At 48.2% G+C, this 19,214-nt stretch overlaps 1 protein-coding gene across 1 annotated transcript in view; it reads right to left on the bottom strand.

Moving 5' to 3' along the window:
* Positions 1–1,469: 1,469 nt before the first annotated feature.
* The window catches only part of NPEPPS (aminopeptidase puromycin sensitive), a 44,125-nt gene continuing 26,380 nt past the window's right edge, over positions 1,470–19,214 (bottom strand). Inside the window, exons 9-23 of the mRNA XM_071577063.1 lie at positions 18,442–18,556; positions 16,201–16,365; positions 15,447–15,551; positions 15,091–15,151; positions 14,210–14,319; positions 13,630–13,693; positions 12,984–13,123; positions 9,721–9,855; positions 8,078–8,297; positions 6,832–6,974; positions 6,374–6,430; positions 5,836–5,943; positions 5,292–5,447; positions 5,153–5,200; positions 1,470–2,896 (exon numbers count right to left, since the gene is read on the bottom strand). Coding sequence (XP_071433164.1) covers positions 2,750–2,896; positions 5,153–5,200; positions 5,292–5,447; positions 5,836–5,943; positions 6,374–6,430; positions 6,832–6,974; positions 8,078–8,297; positions 9,721–9,855; positions 12,984–13,123; positions 13,630–13,693; positions 14,210–14,319; positions 15,091–15,151; positions 15,447–15,551; positions 16,201–16,365; positions 18,442–18,556 — 1,774 coding nt within the window. The 3' untranslated portion in view covers positions 1,470–2,749. The remainder of the gene's footprint in view (positions 2,897–5,152; positions 5,201–5,291; positions 5,448–5,835; positions 5,944–6,373; positions 6,431–6,831; positions 6,975–8,077; positions 8,298–9,720; positions 9,856–12,983; positions 13,124–13,629; positions 13,694–14,209; positions 14,320–15,090; positions 15,152–15,446; positions 15,552–16,200; positions 16,366–18,441; positions 18,557–19,214) is intronic.

The raw sequence follows: 19,214 nt of genomic DNA, 5'->3' as shown, positions 1-19,214 counted from the left end.
CCCCTGCAGAGGAAGGGCCAAACCTGCTCTGTGTGTCCTTCCAGTGCTCCTTGGTGGGAATCAGCTCCTCGTGGATTCCTGTGCTGGCTCCTTAAACCTAAACCCCCATTCCCACTGAACCCCAAGCTCTGGATGTGCCCAAAATCACAGACAGTCCCAGTGCCTTGGAATTTCTGTAGGATTTTCAGGGACAGCTGAGGGTGCTGAGCAGCCTCAGGAGGGGGAATCTCTCCAGTTCCTGCAGCTGGTTTATGGAAGCAGGAGATGATACAAACTCCAAATGTGGATGCTCAGTATTCCATTTATGGGAATGAGGAGAAAAGCCACATCCAGCTCCAGTTTGCAGCTCCAGCCCGAGCAGGGATGGGGGAGGTGGCTCCACAGGCTCCTTGTCCTCATCCACCCTGGAGTTTGGGGGTTTTCCTTGTTGCCAAGGCCAGATTTGCACAAAATTCTTTCATTTTTTCTCTCTTGCTGCTTCTCCCATGGCAGTTCCCTGAGGGAATCCTTCCTGGTTGGCACTGCAGGACTGTCCCCTGGTGTTGAGCAAATCCAGCTCTGTGAGGCCCCTCCATTCCCATCTTGTCCCTTTTCCCATCTGGAAAAAACTGAATTTCACCCCAGAACTGCTCAGTGAGTTCCCTTTGATCTGCTGGCTGGGGCAGACCCTGGAGCAGCCACAAGAATTCCATCCCTTCAGGCTGGATAAGGTGCTGCTCCCTGTGCCAGGCTGGGAGCAGGGATTGCTCTGAAGAGCCCCTGATGTTCCCAGAGCTGTTCTTGGCTCTGCCCAGTGTGGATTTAGCAGGAGCAGCCCCTCTCCTGCTGTCCCTGCCTCTGGATCCTGTGCTCCATCCATGTGTTCCAGAGATCTCCAAGCTTTTCCCACTCCAGCCCCAGGGACACTGTTCAGAGCTCTGCTCCTGAATTCCTGTTTCTGGGGTGTTTCCCTGCCCTGGCTCAGGAGTGTTCAAGATGCTGTTCCCTCTCCCCTCAGCTGTTCAGGTTTTAATACAAATTTGCTCATTCACAATTAATTGTTCCTTTTCTTTACCTTCCAAATCCAGTCCTGGTCAGTTCTGTAGTGATTTTGATTCAGGCTCTACCAGTGTGATGCTGTTCCACAACTCTGCAGCTCCACAGACCATAAACTCCCATTTCTGGGAGTTCTCAGCAGCAACTTTTCCCCTCTGCCACCACCTTTCCATGTTTTAACACAGATTTGCTCATTCAGATTTAATTGTCCCTTTCCTTTTTCCTCCCACTCCCTGTCCTGCTCAGTTCTTTAGTGCCTGGCTATGATTTTTATTCAGATGACTCAGGCTCTGCTCACAGTCTGTGCTCCCCAAGCCCCAGGAGGGACAGGGGGTTCCTTGAGGCTGTAACTGACACCTTGGCCACGTGTCCTCTGCTGTCCCCTCCCAGGTTTGGGTCCTTGGAGGCTTCAAACAGAACACAAGATGAGGACATGAATTTCACATTGACATTTTTATTAACGCCAACTGTTTTTAAATCTTTTTTTTTTTCCTTTGTAACCTTTTTTTTCTTTTTTTTTTTTAAACAATAGCACAAAAATGTTTCAGGGAAGCAGCCTGACAGTTAGTCTGATGACCTTCCAAAATACAGTTAAAGCCACACCAAATACGAATTCCTGTTAAAGAAAAATAATAAAAGGGAAGGGAAAATGTGGAACTCCAACCTTTGTGTTGTTAGAGGGTGTTGTGGCTGGTTAGTGGACCACGCTGCTTTGGGAGGGGATGATGGCACACAGCTGGGACTTCATCATCATCATCATCATCATCATGCCAGTCAGCACTAATTTAAGGCTTCTTAATTACCATCAACATCACAGAAAGGAAGGAAAAGCCACGGCCAGGAGGAGATGGGAGCAGTTGGATCCTTTGGCCAAGGAGTGGGGGCTTGGCCTGGCCCTGCAGCATCTCCTGCCCTGCATGCAGTGGGAGGGGGCAGGTAGGAACAAAAAATGACCCTTTTCTCTCCTCCAGTGTGGCTGTGGAAGGTGTTTCCTCACAATCCCCTTCTCTCGAGGAAGGAACATCAGTGGGTGGAGCCCAGGAGGGGACTGAGGAGCAACAGAACGTGTTTGTCTTTGCTTAGAGGTAACACAAAAGGGAGGGAACCCACTAGGCAGGGACTGGGGGGGTTTGCAGGAACATGTCCCCAAACCCTCACCCTTGGGATGATGCACAGACTGTTCTAGCACTGCCTGCCTTCCCAGTGACCTGTTCCACACAAGCTGAGGCATTAACCCCTTCCTGCCCCAGCCTCTCCACTGACCCACAAACCACTGGTTTCCTTTATTTTCCTTTTTGGGGATGGGGAGGGTGTAAAAAACAGAACATCTGTCAATAGAGTGTCAGGAGGAAGGGGTGGGGGTGTTAAATATTTTAACCACTGACAAGGCTTGAGGAAGTTTCACAGTTTTGTTATGCTCTATTTTATTACTATCATATTTACAGATTTCTTTTTCCTTGTTTTCTCTCTCTCTTTTCGCTGAATTGCTGATAATTTTAATAGAATTTTCAAATCTGGAGTGTGAGCAGGAACCAGTTAAACTCTACATTCACGGTCCAAAAATCCCCCACACCGAAGTGGTGGGGAAAAAAAAAAAAAGGAAAAAAATAAAACAAAACCCAAAAATACTCCAAATTCTTGGCATTCCGGGTGGCTCCTCCCTTGTCCCCCCCCCCCCGAGGGCGTTGCAGGCCTGGTGGCACCTGGGGGGGGCTCACACGGCGGGCTGGGGGCGCTGCGCCAGGAAGTGATGGATGTTGTCGGCGTCGCGCCGGAGCCAGGCGGCGTTGAGCAGGATGTTCTCACAGCACTGCTGGACCGTGCGCTCGGCAGAGGGCGCCGGGTGGCTCTCGAAGAACGCCTGGGAAGGAGGAGAAACAACCAGGGGCAGTCAGGATCATTGAATCATTGAATCAAGTGGGTTGGAAAAGACCTCCGAGATGATCAAGTCCAATACTTGATCCAACCCCACTGTGATCACCAGCCCAGGGCACTCTGTGCCCTGGGCTGGTGATCACAGTGAGGTTGGATCAAGATGTGGTGGATTCTCACTCAGTGCCACATCCATAGAATCACAGAATCCATTGGGTTGGAAAAGCCCTCCCAGATCATCAAGTCCAACCCTTGGTCCAACTCCAGTCCCTTTACCAGATCATGGCACTCAGTGCCATGGCCAAGCTCAGCTGAAAAACCTCCAGGGATGGGGAATCCACCCCCTCTCTGGGCAGCCCATTCCAATCCCTGAGCACTCTCTCTGCAAAGAATTTCTTTCTGCTCTCCAACTTCAATTTCCCCTGGCAGAGCTTGAGCCCATCGTGCTCCCTTGTCCTATTGCTGAGTGCCTGGGAGAAGAGACCAACCCCCACCTGGCCAGAACTTCCCTTCAGGCAGTTCCAGACAGTGCTGAGGTCACCTCTGAGCCTCCTCTTCTCCAGACTGAACACCCCCAGCTCCCTCAGCCTCTCCCCACAGCACTTGTGCTCCAGTCCCTTCTCCAGCCTCGTTGCTCTTCCCTGGCCCTGCTCCAGCCCCTTCCCTGGGTCCTGTCCCTGCTCACACAGAGCAGGGACTGGAGCTGCAGCCCCTCATTCTCCAGCTGAACAAACCAACTGCCCTCACCCTCAGCTTCCCCTCAAGGTCCTTCCCCATCCTCCTTTCCCTCCTTTAGTCTCCAACAGCTTTAGATCCATCTTAGATTCTGCCCACAGCACTCGAGGTGAGGTCACACCAGCACAGACTGAAAATCTGGCTGAGTTTTCTCCAAACAGGGAGTGGGAACAGCAAAATCCCTCCATTTCTCTGCTAAAGGAAAGCCCCAGTGGCTTTTCCATCAGCCTGTCCTGTCCTGTCCTTGCTGCAGGGACAGCACCAGGCCCTGAGGAGCTGAATCCAGCCCCCCAGGCAGCACATCCCGTGGGTATTTCGGGACACCCAGAGGGGACACTGGGCAATCCTAAGGCCATTTTGCAGCAGCATTTGTGCAGGGATCAGGTTTCCCAGAGCTCCTCCCAGGCCTCTTTCCAAGCCATGGAATGACCTCCAAGGGAAAGCAGCACTCAGGAGTTGTGCTGGATGGTCTCCCACTCCCTCCTCCAGAACCAACCCCAGCGATCCCTGCCAGGAACTGAGGCTGGAGGAGCCTCCCCAGAGGCTGCTGTGACTTTGCACTTTGCAGTCAGTTAAAGGAGAGCCATTCCTGCCTCCATCCAAGCAGCTTTTCCTGGGATTTGGCACATCAGCTCACACTAATGTGGCCACAAGGTGCCATGGAGGCTCAGCCACATGAAGTGCTCCAGCTCAGAGCTTGGTGTGCTGGCCCAGGGAGTCCTCTTGGAAAGGAATTGGGATTTATTTAGGGATTTGTTTCTGGTCAATGTTTTTCAAAGTGTTTTTTAAGGAAAAAACATCAACTATAGTGCAAGATTGCTCTGTAAAATCTATTAAATGTTCTCAAGGAAAAGATCACTAGATGGTAAAAAGGGCAGAGAGGGCTCAGCTCATCTTTGGAACAAACAATTCCTTCTGAGTATTTCCCTACCAGGAAAGTGGTAATTAAGGGTAATATTTTTAGGTTTCTTCCTCAAAGGAGTCAGTCTTGTGAAAATGTGGGGAAAGAATAAATAATCAAGCCCAGAGGCATTCTCAGAACTCCACCAAGACAAAGGGGGTGTAACAAATCCCATTACCTGGAGCCACCAATTCAAGAGAAACTCTGCAGACCTGAGTCAAAGCACAGCACAAGTGGCCACAGGAAACTTGGAGCAGAGGGTGGAATTGAGCCAATTCCTGGCAGGAATTCCCCCTGGGTGCCCTGTCAGTCTGGGGAGGATGAGCCCCAGCTCAGGGTGGAACCTGGGGAGGCTCCAAACTGTGCTGGATTTTACCAAAGTCCAAAAGAATGAAACAAAGCACCAGAATTGCACATTAATTTGCTAATTGAAGGCATTTCAGTGATATTTTATCCCACCCCAAGCACTGAATTCAGGGACAGAATGGGGCAGGGCCACAGCCCAGCCACAAAACCCACATGGAACCTCCTGGCTCTCCCCTCAGTGCTCACAGTCACACAAAGCCTGTCACAGATGAGTCAATCCCTTCCTTAATTCAAGTTTCTTACCTTCACTTCTGCAGCCATTTTATCATTTGCAAATCCATCCACTGTGAGCTGAAGGGAAGAACAACACAAAGCAAGGGTGAGCCTCCAGCATTTCCAAGAGAACAGGTCAGGGCTGGCTTTTCCTCACACCTGCACGTACCTTTATTAGTCTGGATATTAAGAATCCCCCTTGGTATCGATTATAAAGTTCCTCCCAGTTGTCCCTTACAAATTTCCAAGCAGCTTTCCTGCCCTGCTTGCTGCCTCCAGCTACTCCTCCAATCACTGACACCGTGTCCTGGGGACGTACCTCTTCCTGGGGATGGAAATACAAGGAATATTCCACACTCTCCCAACAAATCCAGCACTGGCTCTGTGCTTTTCCAGGCTTGATGCATTTCTACAACCAATCTGTCAATAAAAGCTTCCCCCACCCCCAAGTTTTAAGGCACAACTCAAAGGTTTAATCTGTAAATAAAAGCAATTTTTCCCCAAAAAGAATTTTTAAGAGAAGGTTTAATTACTAAGATAATTTCTCCTGTTGTGGCACATTTAATGTTCACACTGGTCTAACCCCCCAAGTGCTCTGAACTTGCCATTCCCACAAGGGAAGGATTATACAGAGTCCTGAAGGAATATCCTAATATTGGGATTATTATTATTATAATTATGGTTATTATCTTAATATCCAGCAGGGAACTTACTGAAAGTGCAAAGGTGAGAACTTTTTGAATCAGTTCTGGCTGAGAGATGGCTCCAAGAACACGTTCAATCCTGTTCTTCTCCTCCTGCATGTCTGCCTGCTTGTGGAGCTTTGGAGAAAAGGGAACAGGGTTAAAAGAGCAAAGAAAAAAGGCTGATTTCTCACCTAATGAACTCACTGGGTATGGCAGAGCTGCTAATTAATCTTCAAGCCCAACATGTGACAAATTGACCTGGCTGTGACTCACCCTGCAGTTACTCCCCCACCACAGACTCACCCCGTGCCCATCAGCACAAATTAAATTAGTAATAAACTGATTTGCATCTCTGTTTATGTAAAGGTCAAGTAGTGTGTAAGGTCAAGGATTCCTCCAAGCCTCCAGCAAGGAGGGATTATCCCAAAAGGAGAGCTGGAACACTCCACTAGGTGGCAATTTCACACCAGCCAGGGAGCAGGGATGGAGCCTGGGTGTGGATAACCCCCATTTGGGAGGAGCTTTAGGGCTGAACTCCCCAGTTTTGGTGTCAGGGTGCACCCACCTTCAGCATGGTGTCCAAGGTGGAGCTGTCTCCGTGCTTCAACACAGTCACATAGACCTAAGAGAGAGCAAACCCAAGGGGTGTCCTCAAAACTGGCACCAGTGCAACAACTTGTAGGGATTTGGGTTGGAATTCACACATCTGGAAGGTCCCAGCACTGATGCCTTGTGTGTTTTAAGACTGGGTTTAGAGATGCCTCCACTCCTTCACCTCTCCCTCGATTTCAGCAGGATTTTGGCAATGCCAAACCCACAAAAACCAGATTGCCAAGGACAGGGATGTTTCATCCTCCCCAGGATCATTGTCTTTGGAAGCTGATCCAAGCCTTGGGCTGATCCAACCTCCCACCACCTCTGCCAAAACCAGCTGGCCTCACACCTTGGCCCTGGTTTCCTGCAGCTCCCTGTTTAAGGGGAGCAGGGACAGAGTTTTGGGCCCCAGGGTGTGCAATAACCTACAGGACTCCTCAGATCAGCTGACAGGATGTGTTTGCCTTCCACGTGGTCCTTAAACCGGCGTCGGGCCTCCTCTAACGTTGCCTTGTGCCCAGCCTTGCCCAGTTTGCCCAAGACCAGCCCCCTCAGAAGGGCATCCAGGTGACCTGGGAGTGAGGAGAGGGACAGCTTGAATTATTGGGAGCCACAGCTGAGTCCAGGCCTTTTCCCCCTCTCCTTGGTGGGGAATACATTGATTTTTTTCACAGAAAAAGGGTTGGGAGAAGAGGATTTCAGCCCAAACACAACATGTAAGTCTAAAATATGAGTTAAATCAGTGATTTTAACCATTTTACCTACACCAGGACTGACAGGGCAGGTAAACATGCACATAAATGGCTTTCCATCCTTGTAACCCAAGGATTTTCCTGCATTCCAGCAGATGGGAAGTTAAGCAGAGAATTTTTACCAGTCACTGAGCAGGTACAGAAAGGTTTTCCCATTTTAACTGGTGCAAAACTGAAGGATGTTCTGGGGTTTGTGTCTGGTTTTAAATATAAAATCATCCCTGAATGCCTCTTTTTCCTCCCTCCTCTCCCCTTTCCCAAATTTCTGATGGCTCACTGAGACAAGAATTTTCCAAAATCATTGCTGGATTTCACAGACATTTCCTCCAAAATCCTGACTTTCTGACATAAAAGTTTTCCAAATCCACCCGTGGATTTCACAGAAGTTTCTCCCCCAAATCCTGACTTTTTGACATATAATTTTTCCAAATCCACCAGTGGATTTCAGAGAAGTTTCTCCCCCAAATCCTGACTTTTTGACACATAATTTTTCCAAATCCACCGGTGGATTTCAGAGAAGTTTCTCCCCCAAATCCTGACTTTCTGACATACAACATTCCCAAAACCTCCACTGGATTTCACAGAAGTTTCTCCCCCAAATCCTGACTTTTTGACATATGAGTTTTCCAAATCCACCAGTGGATTTCAGAGAAGTTTCTCCCCCAAATCCTGAGGTTTTGACACATAATTTTTCCAAATCCACCAGTGGATTTCAGAGAAGTTTCTCCCCAAATCCTGACTTTCTGACACTCAACATTCCCAAAACCTCCAGTGGATTTCAGAGAAGCTTCTCCCCCAAATCCTGACTTCCTGACACACAACCTTCCCCAAACCACCCCTGGATTTCCCAGAAGTTCCCCCAGCCCTGGCTCATTCCCACAGCACTCTCCCACCCCCCAGGACTCCACAGAGAAGTTCCGTACCCTCTCCAGGTTTGGGGTCCCACCCCAGTCTCTCCCCGATGGGGGAAAAGACGTCCCTGACGAAGCCCTGGATCTCCTCGTGGAAGTCGGTGTGGGACAGGAGGGTGGAGAGGATGCCCAGGTTGCAGCTCAGGTCGCTCCACACGGTGTAGTTGGGCTCGTTCACAAAAGCCTCCATGACCTTCAGCACCTCCACAGTGCTGATGATCCCGGCCCGGGCCTGGCGGGGAGAGCACGGACTGGGATGAGCTCCCAGACAACTGATGGCTCACTGGTTTGTTTATTTATTGCTTATTTGATTATTTATATTATTATTTCTTTTGTTTTCCACTTTAATAATAAACAATACCACTTATAATGAAAAATATTTCTAATAAGCAGTGACATTTTGAACACAATAGTATTATAATAATCTATAACTAATACTATTTATGAATAGTATTTATTGTCAATAGTAATATTTCTAAATTATGATGATAAAATAAAATCAAGAAAAACAAATATAAAAATATAATAATAGAATAATTAAAATAATGGTAGATAAAAATAATGAAAATAATAGTATTGATAAAATAATGATAATGATGGTAATGATTATGATGATAGTGATGAGGATAATAATGATAATAATGGTAATAATAATGATAATGATGAGGTTAATAAAGATGATAATAATGATAATATTGTTACTATTGATAATGATAATAATGATGATAATGGTAATAATAATGATTATTATAATTATTATAATAATGATGGTGATAGTGGTAATAACAATAATGATTATGGCAATAATGATAATGATTATAATGATAATAATGATGATAATGATGATAATAATGATAATGGTGATAATGATAATATTGACATGATGACAATAATTATGCAAATATGATAATATTGATAATGATAATAATGATAATTTATATAATTATGACAATGATAATAATAATGATGATAATAATGATGCAAATATGATAATATTGATAATGATAATGATAATTTATATAATTATGACAATGATAATAATAATGATGATAATAATGATGCAAATATGATAATATTGATAATGATAATAATGATAATTTATATAATTATGATAATGATAATAATAATGACAATAATGATATTAAGGATGATAATGACAATCATATGATGATAATAATGATAACGATGATAATGGTAATATTCTTAATATTGATAATAATAATGATAATTATTATTATGATAATGATTATAGTGGTAATAATAATGGTGATGTGATAATGATAATAATGATGATAACAATAATGATAATAGTGATTATAGTGGTAATAATAATGATGGTGATAATGATACTAATGATGATAATAATAATGATAATAGTTATTATAGTGGTAATATTAATAATTATGATTATGATGATGATAGTGGTGATAATGATGCTGATGATAATAATGATACGATGATAATAATAATGATTATAATGATGATAATGATGATAATGATAATTATGATAATCATTATCACGATAGTAATAATGATAATAATGACAATGACAATGATGACAATGACAACGATGACAGTAGTGCTAACGGTCCCAACCCTGTTTGTAACCCTCCCCTGCCCTGGCAGCCCCGGTGCTGCCCAGCAGTGCCACTCACCAGAGAGAACAGGTCGTTCTGCAGCCCCAGCCTGTCGACGGGCGGCAGCGACAGGTCGTGGATGGCGGGGATGAGCGCCTGCAGCATGGCCGCGCTGTACTGCGTGCGGAAGAACCCCACCGTGCCCAGGTTCAGCTGCGGGGACACAGGGACACAGTGCAGGGCAGGGCACGGCTCTCACTGCCGGGCACGGCACTCACTGCCGGGCACCGCGGGGAGAGACCCAGGATGGGCGGGGGAGAGGCCCGGGATGGGCGGGGGAGAGGCCCGGGATGGGCGGGGGAGAGGCCCGGGATGGGCGGGGGAGAGGCCCGGGATGGGCGGGGGAGAGGCCCGGGATGGGCGGGGGAGAGAGAGAGATCCAGGATGGGCAGGGGAGAGAGAGAGATCCAGGATGGGCAGGGGAGAGAGAGAGATCCAGGATGGGCAGGGGAGAGAGAGAGATCCAGGATGGGCAGGGGAGAGAGAGAGATCCAGGATGGGCAGGGGAGAGAGAGAGATCCAGGATGGGCAGGGGAGAGAGAGAGATCCAGGATGGGCGGGGGAGAGAGAGAGATCCAGGATGGGCGGGGGAGAGGCCCGGGATGGGCAGGGGAGGGGCCCGGGATGGGCGGGGGAGAGAGAGAGACCCAGGATGGGCAGGGGAGAGAGAGAGAGACCCAGGATGGGCAGGGGAGAGAGAGAGAGACCCAGGATGGGCAGGGGAGAGAGAGAGAGACCCAGGATGGGCAGGGGAGAGGCCCGGGATGGGCAGGGGAGGGGCCCAGGATGGGCGGGGGAGAGAGAGAGACCCAGGATGGGCAGGGGAGAGAGAGAGAGACCCAGGATGGGCAGGGGAGAGAGAGAGAGACCCAGGATGGGCAGGGGAGAGAGAGAGAGACCCAGGATGGGCAGGGGAGAGAGAGAGAGACCCAGGATGGGCAGGGGAGAGAGAGAGAGACCCAGGATGGGCAGGGGAGAGAGAGAGAGACCCAGGATGGGCAGGGGAGAGAGAGAGAGACCCAGGATGGGCAGGGGAGAGAGAGAGAGACCCAGGATGGGCAGGGGAGAGAGAGAGAGACCCAGGATGGGCAGGGAGGGATCCAGGATGGGCAGGGGTGGGGCCCAGGATGGGCAGGGGTGGGACCCAGGATGGGCAGGGGTGGGACCCAGGATGGGCAGGGGTGGGACCCAGGATGGGCAGGGGAGAGAGAGACCCAGGATGGGCAGGGAGGGATCCAGGATGGGCAGGGGTGGGGCCCAGGATGGGCAGGGGTGGGGCCCAGGATGGGCAGGGGTGGGACCCAGGATGGGCAGGGGTGGGACCCAGGATGGGCAGGGGTGGGACCCAGGATGGGCAGGGGTGGGACCCAGGATGGGCAGGGGAGAGAGAGACCCAGGATGGGCAGGGGAGAGAGAGACCCAGGATGGGCAGGGGAGGGGCCCAGGATGGGCAGGGGTGGGACCCAGGATGGGCAGGGGTGGGACCCAGGATGGGCAGGGGTGGGACCCAGGATGGGCAGGGGTGGGACCCAGGATGGGCAGGGGTGAGGTAGAATGAGCTGGCAAAGTGCCCAACACAGAGAGAGAATCGACCCCCCTCCACTAAGGTAAGAGGAGGGAGGGAAAAAATCAGAGGACAAAAAAAAGAAAAAAAAACAAAAAGAAAAAACCCCCAAACCTGAAATAGCAAGCTTCTTATATTATACAAAAGAGGCAATTAAAACCAGAATGTGATATAATACATATATATACAGATGTGGGGAAAAAGCCAAACCAACAACAGCCACTGAGTTGCTCACCCAACAACACAGAGCTCCAGGACTCAGCTCACAAAACACTCCAAGCTCCCCCCAGAGGATACTCAGCAAGAGGAGAAAACTAATAACAAAGGAGAAAAGTTTTCTCCTCTCTTGCTGAAGTAGTTCCCAAACTAAACAGCTGTGAAGTGAATGAGGCTCAGCACCCCCAGTAGGGGTGAGAGCAGGTCTGCTCAGCACAGGCCATGAAGGGACTGAGCTGGGCACCTCTCACACCTTCTTTTATACCTGATTTGTATGTCAAATGATATGAAATATCTCTCTGGTTGCTTAAGTCAGGTGATGCTTGTCCCCTCTAATCTGTGTAGACCCTCTGGGCCTGCTGAACTGAGGCCAAGCTCAAACTAAAGCCACAACACCACAGCAGGTCACAGCAGTGAGTGGCCATCATTAAATAAAGATAAAGCACAGGAAGGGAGGAAAAATGGGGATTTCTGAGGAGAAATGAACAGGGAGAGGAGAGGGAGCTCCCCCAGCAGCTGCTGTCCCTCAGTGTTTAGATCCTTTCTGGTTTTGAATTGTCTCTCAGTTTTCAAATTTTCTCATAACTTTTAATTTCTGTTTTTAAATGCCCAGTTTTTAAACTCTCTCAGTTTTAAAATCCTCTCTCAGCTTTGAAATTCTACTTTTAAATTCCCTCTCAGCTTTTAAATCCTGTTTTTAAATTCTCTCTCAGCTTTTAAATTCTCTTCAAGTTTTGAAATCCCCTCTCAGCTTTTAAATCTTCTCTCAGCTTTTAATTTCTTTCAGCTTTTAATTTATCTCAGTTTTTAGTTTATCTCAGTTTTTAATTTCTCTCCCAGCTTTTCAATTCTGTTTTTAAATTCTCTCTGTTTTTAAATCCTCTCCCAGCTTTTAAATTCCCTCTCAGCTTTTAAATCCTATTTTTAAATTCTCTCTCAGCTTTTAAATTCTCTCCCAGTTTTGAAATCCCCTCTCAGCTTTTAATTTCTGTTTTTAAACCCTCTCCCAGCTTTTAAATTCCCTCCCAGTTTCTGAGTTCTCCCCCAGCTCTCAGACTCCCTCAGTGCAGCCAAGCTCAGCAGTCAGTGATGGTTTTCCACTTGCACATTTCCCTGGCAATGACCACCAGAAAACCTTCCACTAATGAAAGATAAACAGCACTATTTTTGCTCAGGATGGACTTGAACTAAACTCTGGTTGCCATGGGAGACTAAAAAAGCCACCCCATCTCAACTCCAAAGCTGCCTCTGATTGCACAGGCTTGGATTCCTAAAAAGTTGCAGTTTACATTGTCTGGAGTGGGTTTGGAAGGGAAAAGGCTCCTCTAAGAAGTGTCCAGAGAGGAGCCAAAACCCCACAGCAGCATAGAGAGGCCCCCCTGGAAGGAATTCAAGACTCCAAGAGGAAAGGACAAGAAGAGAAGAGGAAAATGAAATGCAAGGGAACACCCCAGTGGCACCAAAGTCAAGCCCAGTCCTGCTCTCCCTGCTGAGGACTCACCTTCACCCACTGCTCTGGTTTGGTGTCTTTCAAAACCACGGTGAGCTCTGGTTTGTCCATCAGGACCTGCATTTTGGCACAGGTGGGGTCATCACTCGTGCAAATACTTATGGGCACCATCCACATGGGGAAATCCTCCCCTGAAGGAGAAAGGATGGAGAGGAAGGTCTAAGGAAAAACACAACACTTGGAAACAAGGTGTTCACACAGATCCCAGCGGCAGGTTCAGCACTGGCTGCTTGAAATTAGGCAGGAAAGAGGCACAAAACTGAAGGGAAATGGCAGTTTTAGGGTTAAAACCCAAGAATCTTTGAATCCTCTTTGAAGGCAAAACCATTTTCATTTATAGGATCATGGAAGATGAGTGCAATCTGTGTCTCAAGCAGAGGTGGCTTCCACATGAGGCACTTTTATTGCAGCCCCACCATCACCCAGCTGGCCCCAAACTGGGCATTTCTGGAGCCAAGGACTGCAGAGCAATTCTGCTCCTGGGAGCAGGATGTGGAAACCACACGTGGGAAGCCTTCAACCTCAGAATTCCTCAAGTTTTCCCACCAGGATCCAAGCAGGGATCCACCTGTTCCACCTCCCAGAATTGCTGCCATTCCCTGAAAAGCAAGAATTGTCCTGCTCCTGCTCATCTTACCAGTATATGGTCCACTGGCACAGAATTTCTTCTGGACTAACTTCAACACTCTGTCATCCTCTTGCTGAAGAGAAAGAGAAGGAAGAAGAGGAAGGAATTAATAGAACATCTAATTTCAGGTTCTGTTGTCACTGTGTGTGCCCTCTGCTTTCTCCTCTGGAGAAAGGACCTGCCTCGGGAATCTTTCCAGAACACAAACCCCTGCTCCTGTTAGAACACACATTCCCTGTTTCTCAGCTGAATTTGCTCCCAGTGATCCTCCCTCACCCTGCAATTCTTGTGGAATAAGCATAATTGAGGTGGAATGAGAAGCAGGGTGAGCTAAACCAGAGCCTCCCTCCCTCCCCCAGCACACATTTCACACACACACAGAGCAAACAGGCTCTGTCAGCAAACTCCAAAGACCCAGGGGGGGTTCCTGGGATGGCTCCATATGGATTTGCACCAGGAAGCTGCACCTCCCTCCCTTCAGAACCAGCACTGTCAGCACCCAAAGCCACCCTGATCATGGAGAAGGCTTCAATCAGTGGATGCACTAAACCTGATCCTAAAGCCCAGCTCAAGGCAGAGTGGAATTTACCTGTTCAGCTTCCACATAAATGAGGGGGAATCCCATTTGTTTGGTCCACGTGTTCATCACAGCAGCAATGGGTTTGCCACTGGCTTTTTCCAGGCTGTCCCAGAGATCCTCTGCAGAAGAAAAGTCTGACTCAGGACTCCCAGAGTCTTGATGTGTCAGGATTTATTAAGGATACACAAAGGAGGTTGGGCTCTTACTCCAGTTTGTCTTTATGCTTTGAGTTGTGCTTTTATTAAATTATAATAGATGACAGGCAGGAAAAAGGAAATATTTTAAACCACTCATGGGGGAGAAAGGAGAGAAGCAGCTTCTTTACTACTAAAAAAACAAAGCAAGCAATACACACTGGGAGAAAATATCATAAAAATTAACATTAAAAATTCAAATAGAAGCATCTCCTTCAGGTTTTTATATATGATGTGAAAATTGCTGAGCAAACACCACAGAGTGGTTTGGGCTGGCAGAGCTTGATGTTCCACTCCCACATTTGCACAAAAAGGTTTAAGCAAAGAAAGTGCTGGGGGACATTGGACAAGACTTTGCCCTGTTGGATCCCACACACGATCAATACCTGCCAAAGGGAGCTTGCAAAAGGCTCACCTGGCAGAGCACAGACTCTGTTTCTAAACTCCACTCCTGAGCAGAAGTGGGGAAGGGCAAATCAGCCCTTTCACAGCCCCTCAGCCCCCCTGAGGCAGAAGATCCCTAAGGATGCTGATTCCTGGCTCTGCAGGGCATGGAACTGGAAACAAGCCAGTTATTTCCTGGAATTTCAGTTGTCTCAGGTGGAGAAAGGGCTGTCTGATAATCCATCACTTCAGCACTGAAGGGCTGGACCCCCAAGACCCCCTTTGCCACCCCCACAGTGGCCTCACAGTTACCTGTGGCCGCGTTTTTCTGCTGGAACTTCGTCAGATACAAATTCATTCCTTTCCGGAAGTCCTGGGAACACACAAGGGACATGTCATGGCACCAGAGCAGAGCCTTTCCCACCCTCCCTCTGGGCTGCATTTATTCCCAGGAACCAGCCAGGGGCTCTGCCAACCAGGGCTACACCTGAAATTCCTTCCACATCCCCCATTGTCTTACTCCTCCCAGATTAAGTTCAAACAAAAACTGGGGGATTTTTCAAAATACAGGACTCACAGATTTCATTTTTTTGTTAAAAACCAGTAATTTTTAACTGTGAAAACCATCTGAAAGTCTCCACGTGGCTTTTCCAGCCCAGTCCCTTTACCTCATCCCCAATGTAGTCGTGCAGCATCCGGATCACAGAGGCTCCCTTGCTGTAGGAAATGGCATCAAATATTTCATCCACTTCAGAGGGGTGGCCCACACTGACCTGGGGGAGACAGGAGAGCTCACAGGGAGAAGGATCTGAGCTGCCACAACAGTGGATTTTGCTTGTTGGTTTGTTTGGGGGGTGGCTTTCCTCCTAAAGCAGCCACATGCACATCCAGCACTGGGCTGTCTCAGTGGATCTCTGCACTCAGGTAATTAAACTGGGGTGGGTTTGTGAGTTAAACACACTTTAAGTTGGGTTTTGGTGTTAAATCAAATGGATTTGGGGTTCTTCCTTCAGTGTTTGGTTCAGCACTTCCCCCAAGGCAATAAAACCAGTGGGAAATGTTCTTCCTTCAATATTTGGTTCAGCACTTCCCCCAAGGCAATAAAACCCATGGGAATTGTTCAATGCAGAGACAGTGAACAAAACACACTCAGGGAGTGAATCACTAAAATCACCTTTTGCACAAAGCAAGGACATTTCCCACCATCTATTCCATCAAATTCTCCTTCAGCCACCAGAACACCAGGAATGAGGAGGGAGTTTCCTTAGTGCAGAGATGCTCAAATGGAGGAAACCCCCCAGAGCACACCCACAGCTTTCCCTTTGTGGCAGGAATGATATGGGAGCTCCCTTTGGAATGCCCAGGGGACCAGCTTGCCCAGGGGACCAGCTTGCCCAGGGGACCAGCTTGCCCAGGGCTCACCTCAATGGGGTGACTGTTGTCCAAGGCATCGAGCTCCTGGGCCCGGGTGTAGTCGGCTGACACGAACTGGGTCCAGATGTCGTACTCAGGGAAACAGTGATCCACACACAGGTACTCAATCCATGAGGCAAAGCCCTCGTTCAGCCACAGGTGGGTCCACCACTCCTGCCAAGGAAAGAATCACAGAATGGATTGGGTTGGAAAAGACCTCTGAGATCAGCAAGTCCAACCCTTGATCCAACCTCACTGTGATCACCAGCCCAGGGCACAGAGTGCCCTGGGCTGGTGATCACAGTGGGGTTGGATCAAGATGTGGTGGATTCTCACTCAGTGCCACATCCACAGAATCACAGAATTATAGAATGGATTGAGTTGGAAAAGCCCTCTGAGATCATCAAGTCCAACCCTTGGGCCAACTCCAGTCCCTTTACCAGATCATGGCACTCAGTGCCACGGCCAAGCTCAGTTGAAAAACCTCCAGGGATGGGGAATCCACCCCCTCTCTGGGCAGTCCATTCCAATGCCTGAGCACTCTCTCTGCAAAGAATTTCTTTCTCATCTCCAACCTAAACCTCCCCTGGCAGAGCTTGAGCCCATCTTGCCCCCTTGTCCTATTGCTGAGTGCCTGGGAGAAGAGACCAACCCCCACCTGGCCACAACTTCCCTTCAGGGAGTTCCAGACAGTGCTGAGGTCACCTCTGAGCCTCCTCTTCTCCAGGCTGAACACCCCCAGCTCCCTCAGCCTCTCCCCACAGCACTTGTGCTCCAGTTTCTTCTCCAGCCTTGTTGCTCTTCTCAGTTGGGTTGGAAGAGACCTCTGAGATCATCAAGTTCAACCCTTGATCCAACCCCACTGTGATCACCAGCCCAGGGCACAGAGTGCCCTGGGCTGGTGATCACAGTGGGGTTGGATCAAGACATGTTGGATTCTCTGTCCCTGGAGGTGTTTAAGAGGAGACTCAGAGCCACATCCAGTCCCTTCTCCAGCCTCGTTGCTCTTCTCTTCTCAGTTGGGTTGGAAGAGACCTCTGAGATCACCAAGTCCAACCCTTGATCCAACCCCACTGGGATCACTCTGGCACTCAGTGCCCTGGGCTGGTGATCACAGTAGGGTTGGATCAAGACATGGTGGATTCTCTGTCCCTGGAGGTGTTTCAGAGGACACCCAGAGCCACATCCAGTCCCTTCTCCAGCCTCGTTGCTCTTCTCTGGCCCCGCTCCAGCCCCTCAATCTCTTACCTCAACTCAGGGGCCCAGAACTGAACACAACACTCAAGGTGTGGCCTCCCCAAGGCAGAGTCCAGGGGAAGGGTCACTGCCCTGGGCCTGCTGGCCACGCTATTCTTGATCCAGACCAGGATCCCATTGGCCTTCTTGGCCACCTGGGTACACTGTTGGCTCCTGCTGAGCTTCTGATCCCTCAGGATCCTGTCCCCAAACCCTCCTCTGCTTCTCCTCTGAAACATTTCCCCCTGGGAGGGTGGAATTCCACAAGGAAGGCTGTGACAAACCCCACAGGGATCAGCCCTGCTTTATTTTTGGAGTGGAGACCATCCAATTTGCTTTTGCATTTCTGATGCATCTGTTTCCCAGACAAGGCTCCAAATCTGGTGCCTAAGGATGGATGACACTGCAAGGGGGATTTGGGGGAAATTAGATTGGATTTCTGTATCTTTTCCCCTCCCTTTTTCTCTCCCTTATTCCTCTGGTAATGTAACTGCTCACAAATCCATTTCTTCCCCTGGAATTTTCCTTATTTATCAGAAAAACTGGGATACTGAGCTGGCCAGAAGTGGCAAAGCAGAGATGCTACTGAGGTTTTCTGCTCCAGGCACCTCATTAGAGAGGAAGAAAAGCTGATTTTCTGGGAATTAAGTAACACTGGAATGTCTTTTCCTACTTCACAGCTGCATCACAGAAGATAAGACAATAACCAACATGAATAAGCTGTTAGATAAAATTCTGGAAGACCCAGAGCTTCAGAAGGAAAAGACAAAGGTAATTTAATGCTAAATTCTAACTAGGACCACATTCAAACAACTCCTGATTAATTCACATGGAAAAAATGTAGGAAGACTTCCAGAGGACACTACAGGAAATAAGACAATGGTAATAAAGCACTATTTAAATATTAAAATTTATTATTTTAAAGACACCATGCTGCTGATTAGGGGCATTTAACCACACTTGGGGCATGACAGGATAAAAATAATAAAAATAGAATTTTTAGCTGTTACATACCATGGTCACAAGGTTTCCAAACCACTGATGGGCAAGTTCATGTCCCACAACCAGAGCAACCCACTGGCGAGATGAAGAACAGGAATTTTTGGGGTCAATGAGCAAAGCAGTCTCCCTGTGTTGGGGAGAGAGACAGAACTGAGCAGGGGCCAAGCCCAGGGGCAGAAACACAAGCAAAAGAAGGTTAAATCACCTAAATAAGCTAAAAAGTGATCAGCACAACTGAAAAAAAAAACCAACCCCAAAGCTACTTCAGTGTAGACATTTGGACAGTTCCACAGCTCTTGGAATGCTTTGGAGCAGGAATTCCTTATGGCATGCAAGAAGACAAGTGGAAAATAAAAAGCCAGGCAGGAATGAGAAGGTTCATCCTTTATTTATAAAGCAGCTCAGCTACAGAATCTAAGAGGCTCAGCTGCAGGAGGGATGCACAGCACACCTTCCCTGCCTCCCCCATTCCCAAAGGAATTCTGGCTCTTCCAAGGTGTCTCACATGAGTTTCTCCATTGAATCAGCACAAACCTCCCACTGGCAACCCCCTGCCACCATCAGGACTGATAAAAAGTCCTGGAATGCTGTAACTCCAGGGAAAACCCCTCAGCAGAGCTGGTGCCTCCCCAAGGGCAGAGCCAACGTGTCCAGCTCAGCACAAGGGGGGAAAATGAACAGCACCATTAAGAAAAGCTTCCAAAAATTCTCCTCATCCAGGATAAATACATATCAATTTTTTTTTTCCACAGGGTGTAAAATATCAGATTTCATCAGAATTGCAA

Source organism: Pithys albifrons, chromosome 25 (assembly GCF_047495875.1).
Source record: "Pithys albifrons albifrons isolate INPA30051 chromosome 25, PitAlb_v1, whole genome shotgun sequence".
Classification (NCBI taxonomy): Eukaryota; Metazoa; Chordata; class Aves; order Passeriformes; family Thamnophilidae; genus Pithys; species Pithys albifrons.
Note: the sequence above shows the minus strand (reverse complement) of the source record. Positions and strands in the feature narration are given on the sequence as shown.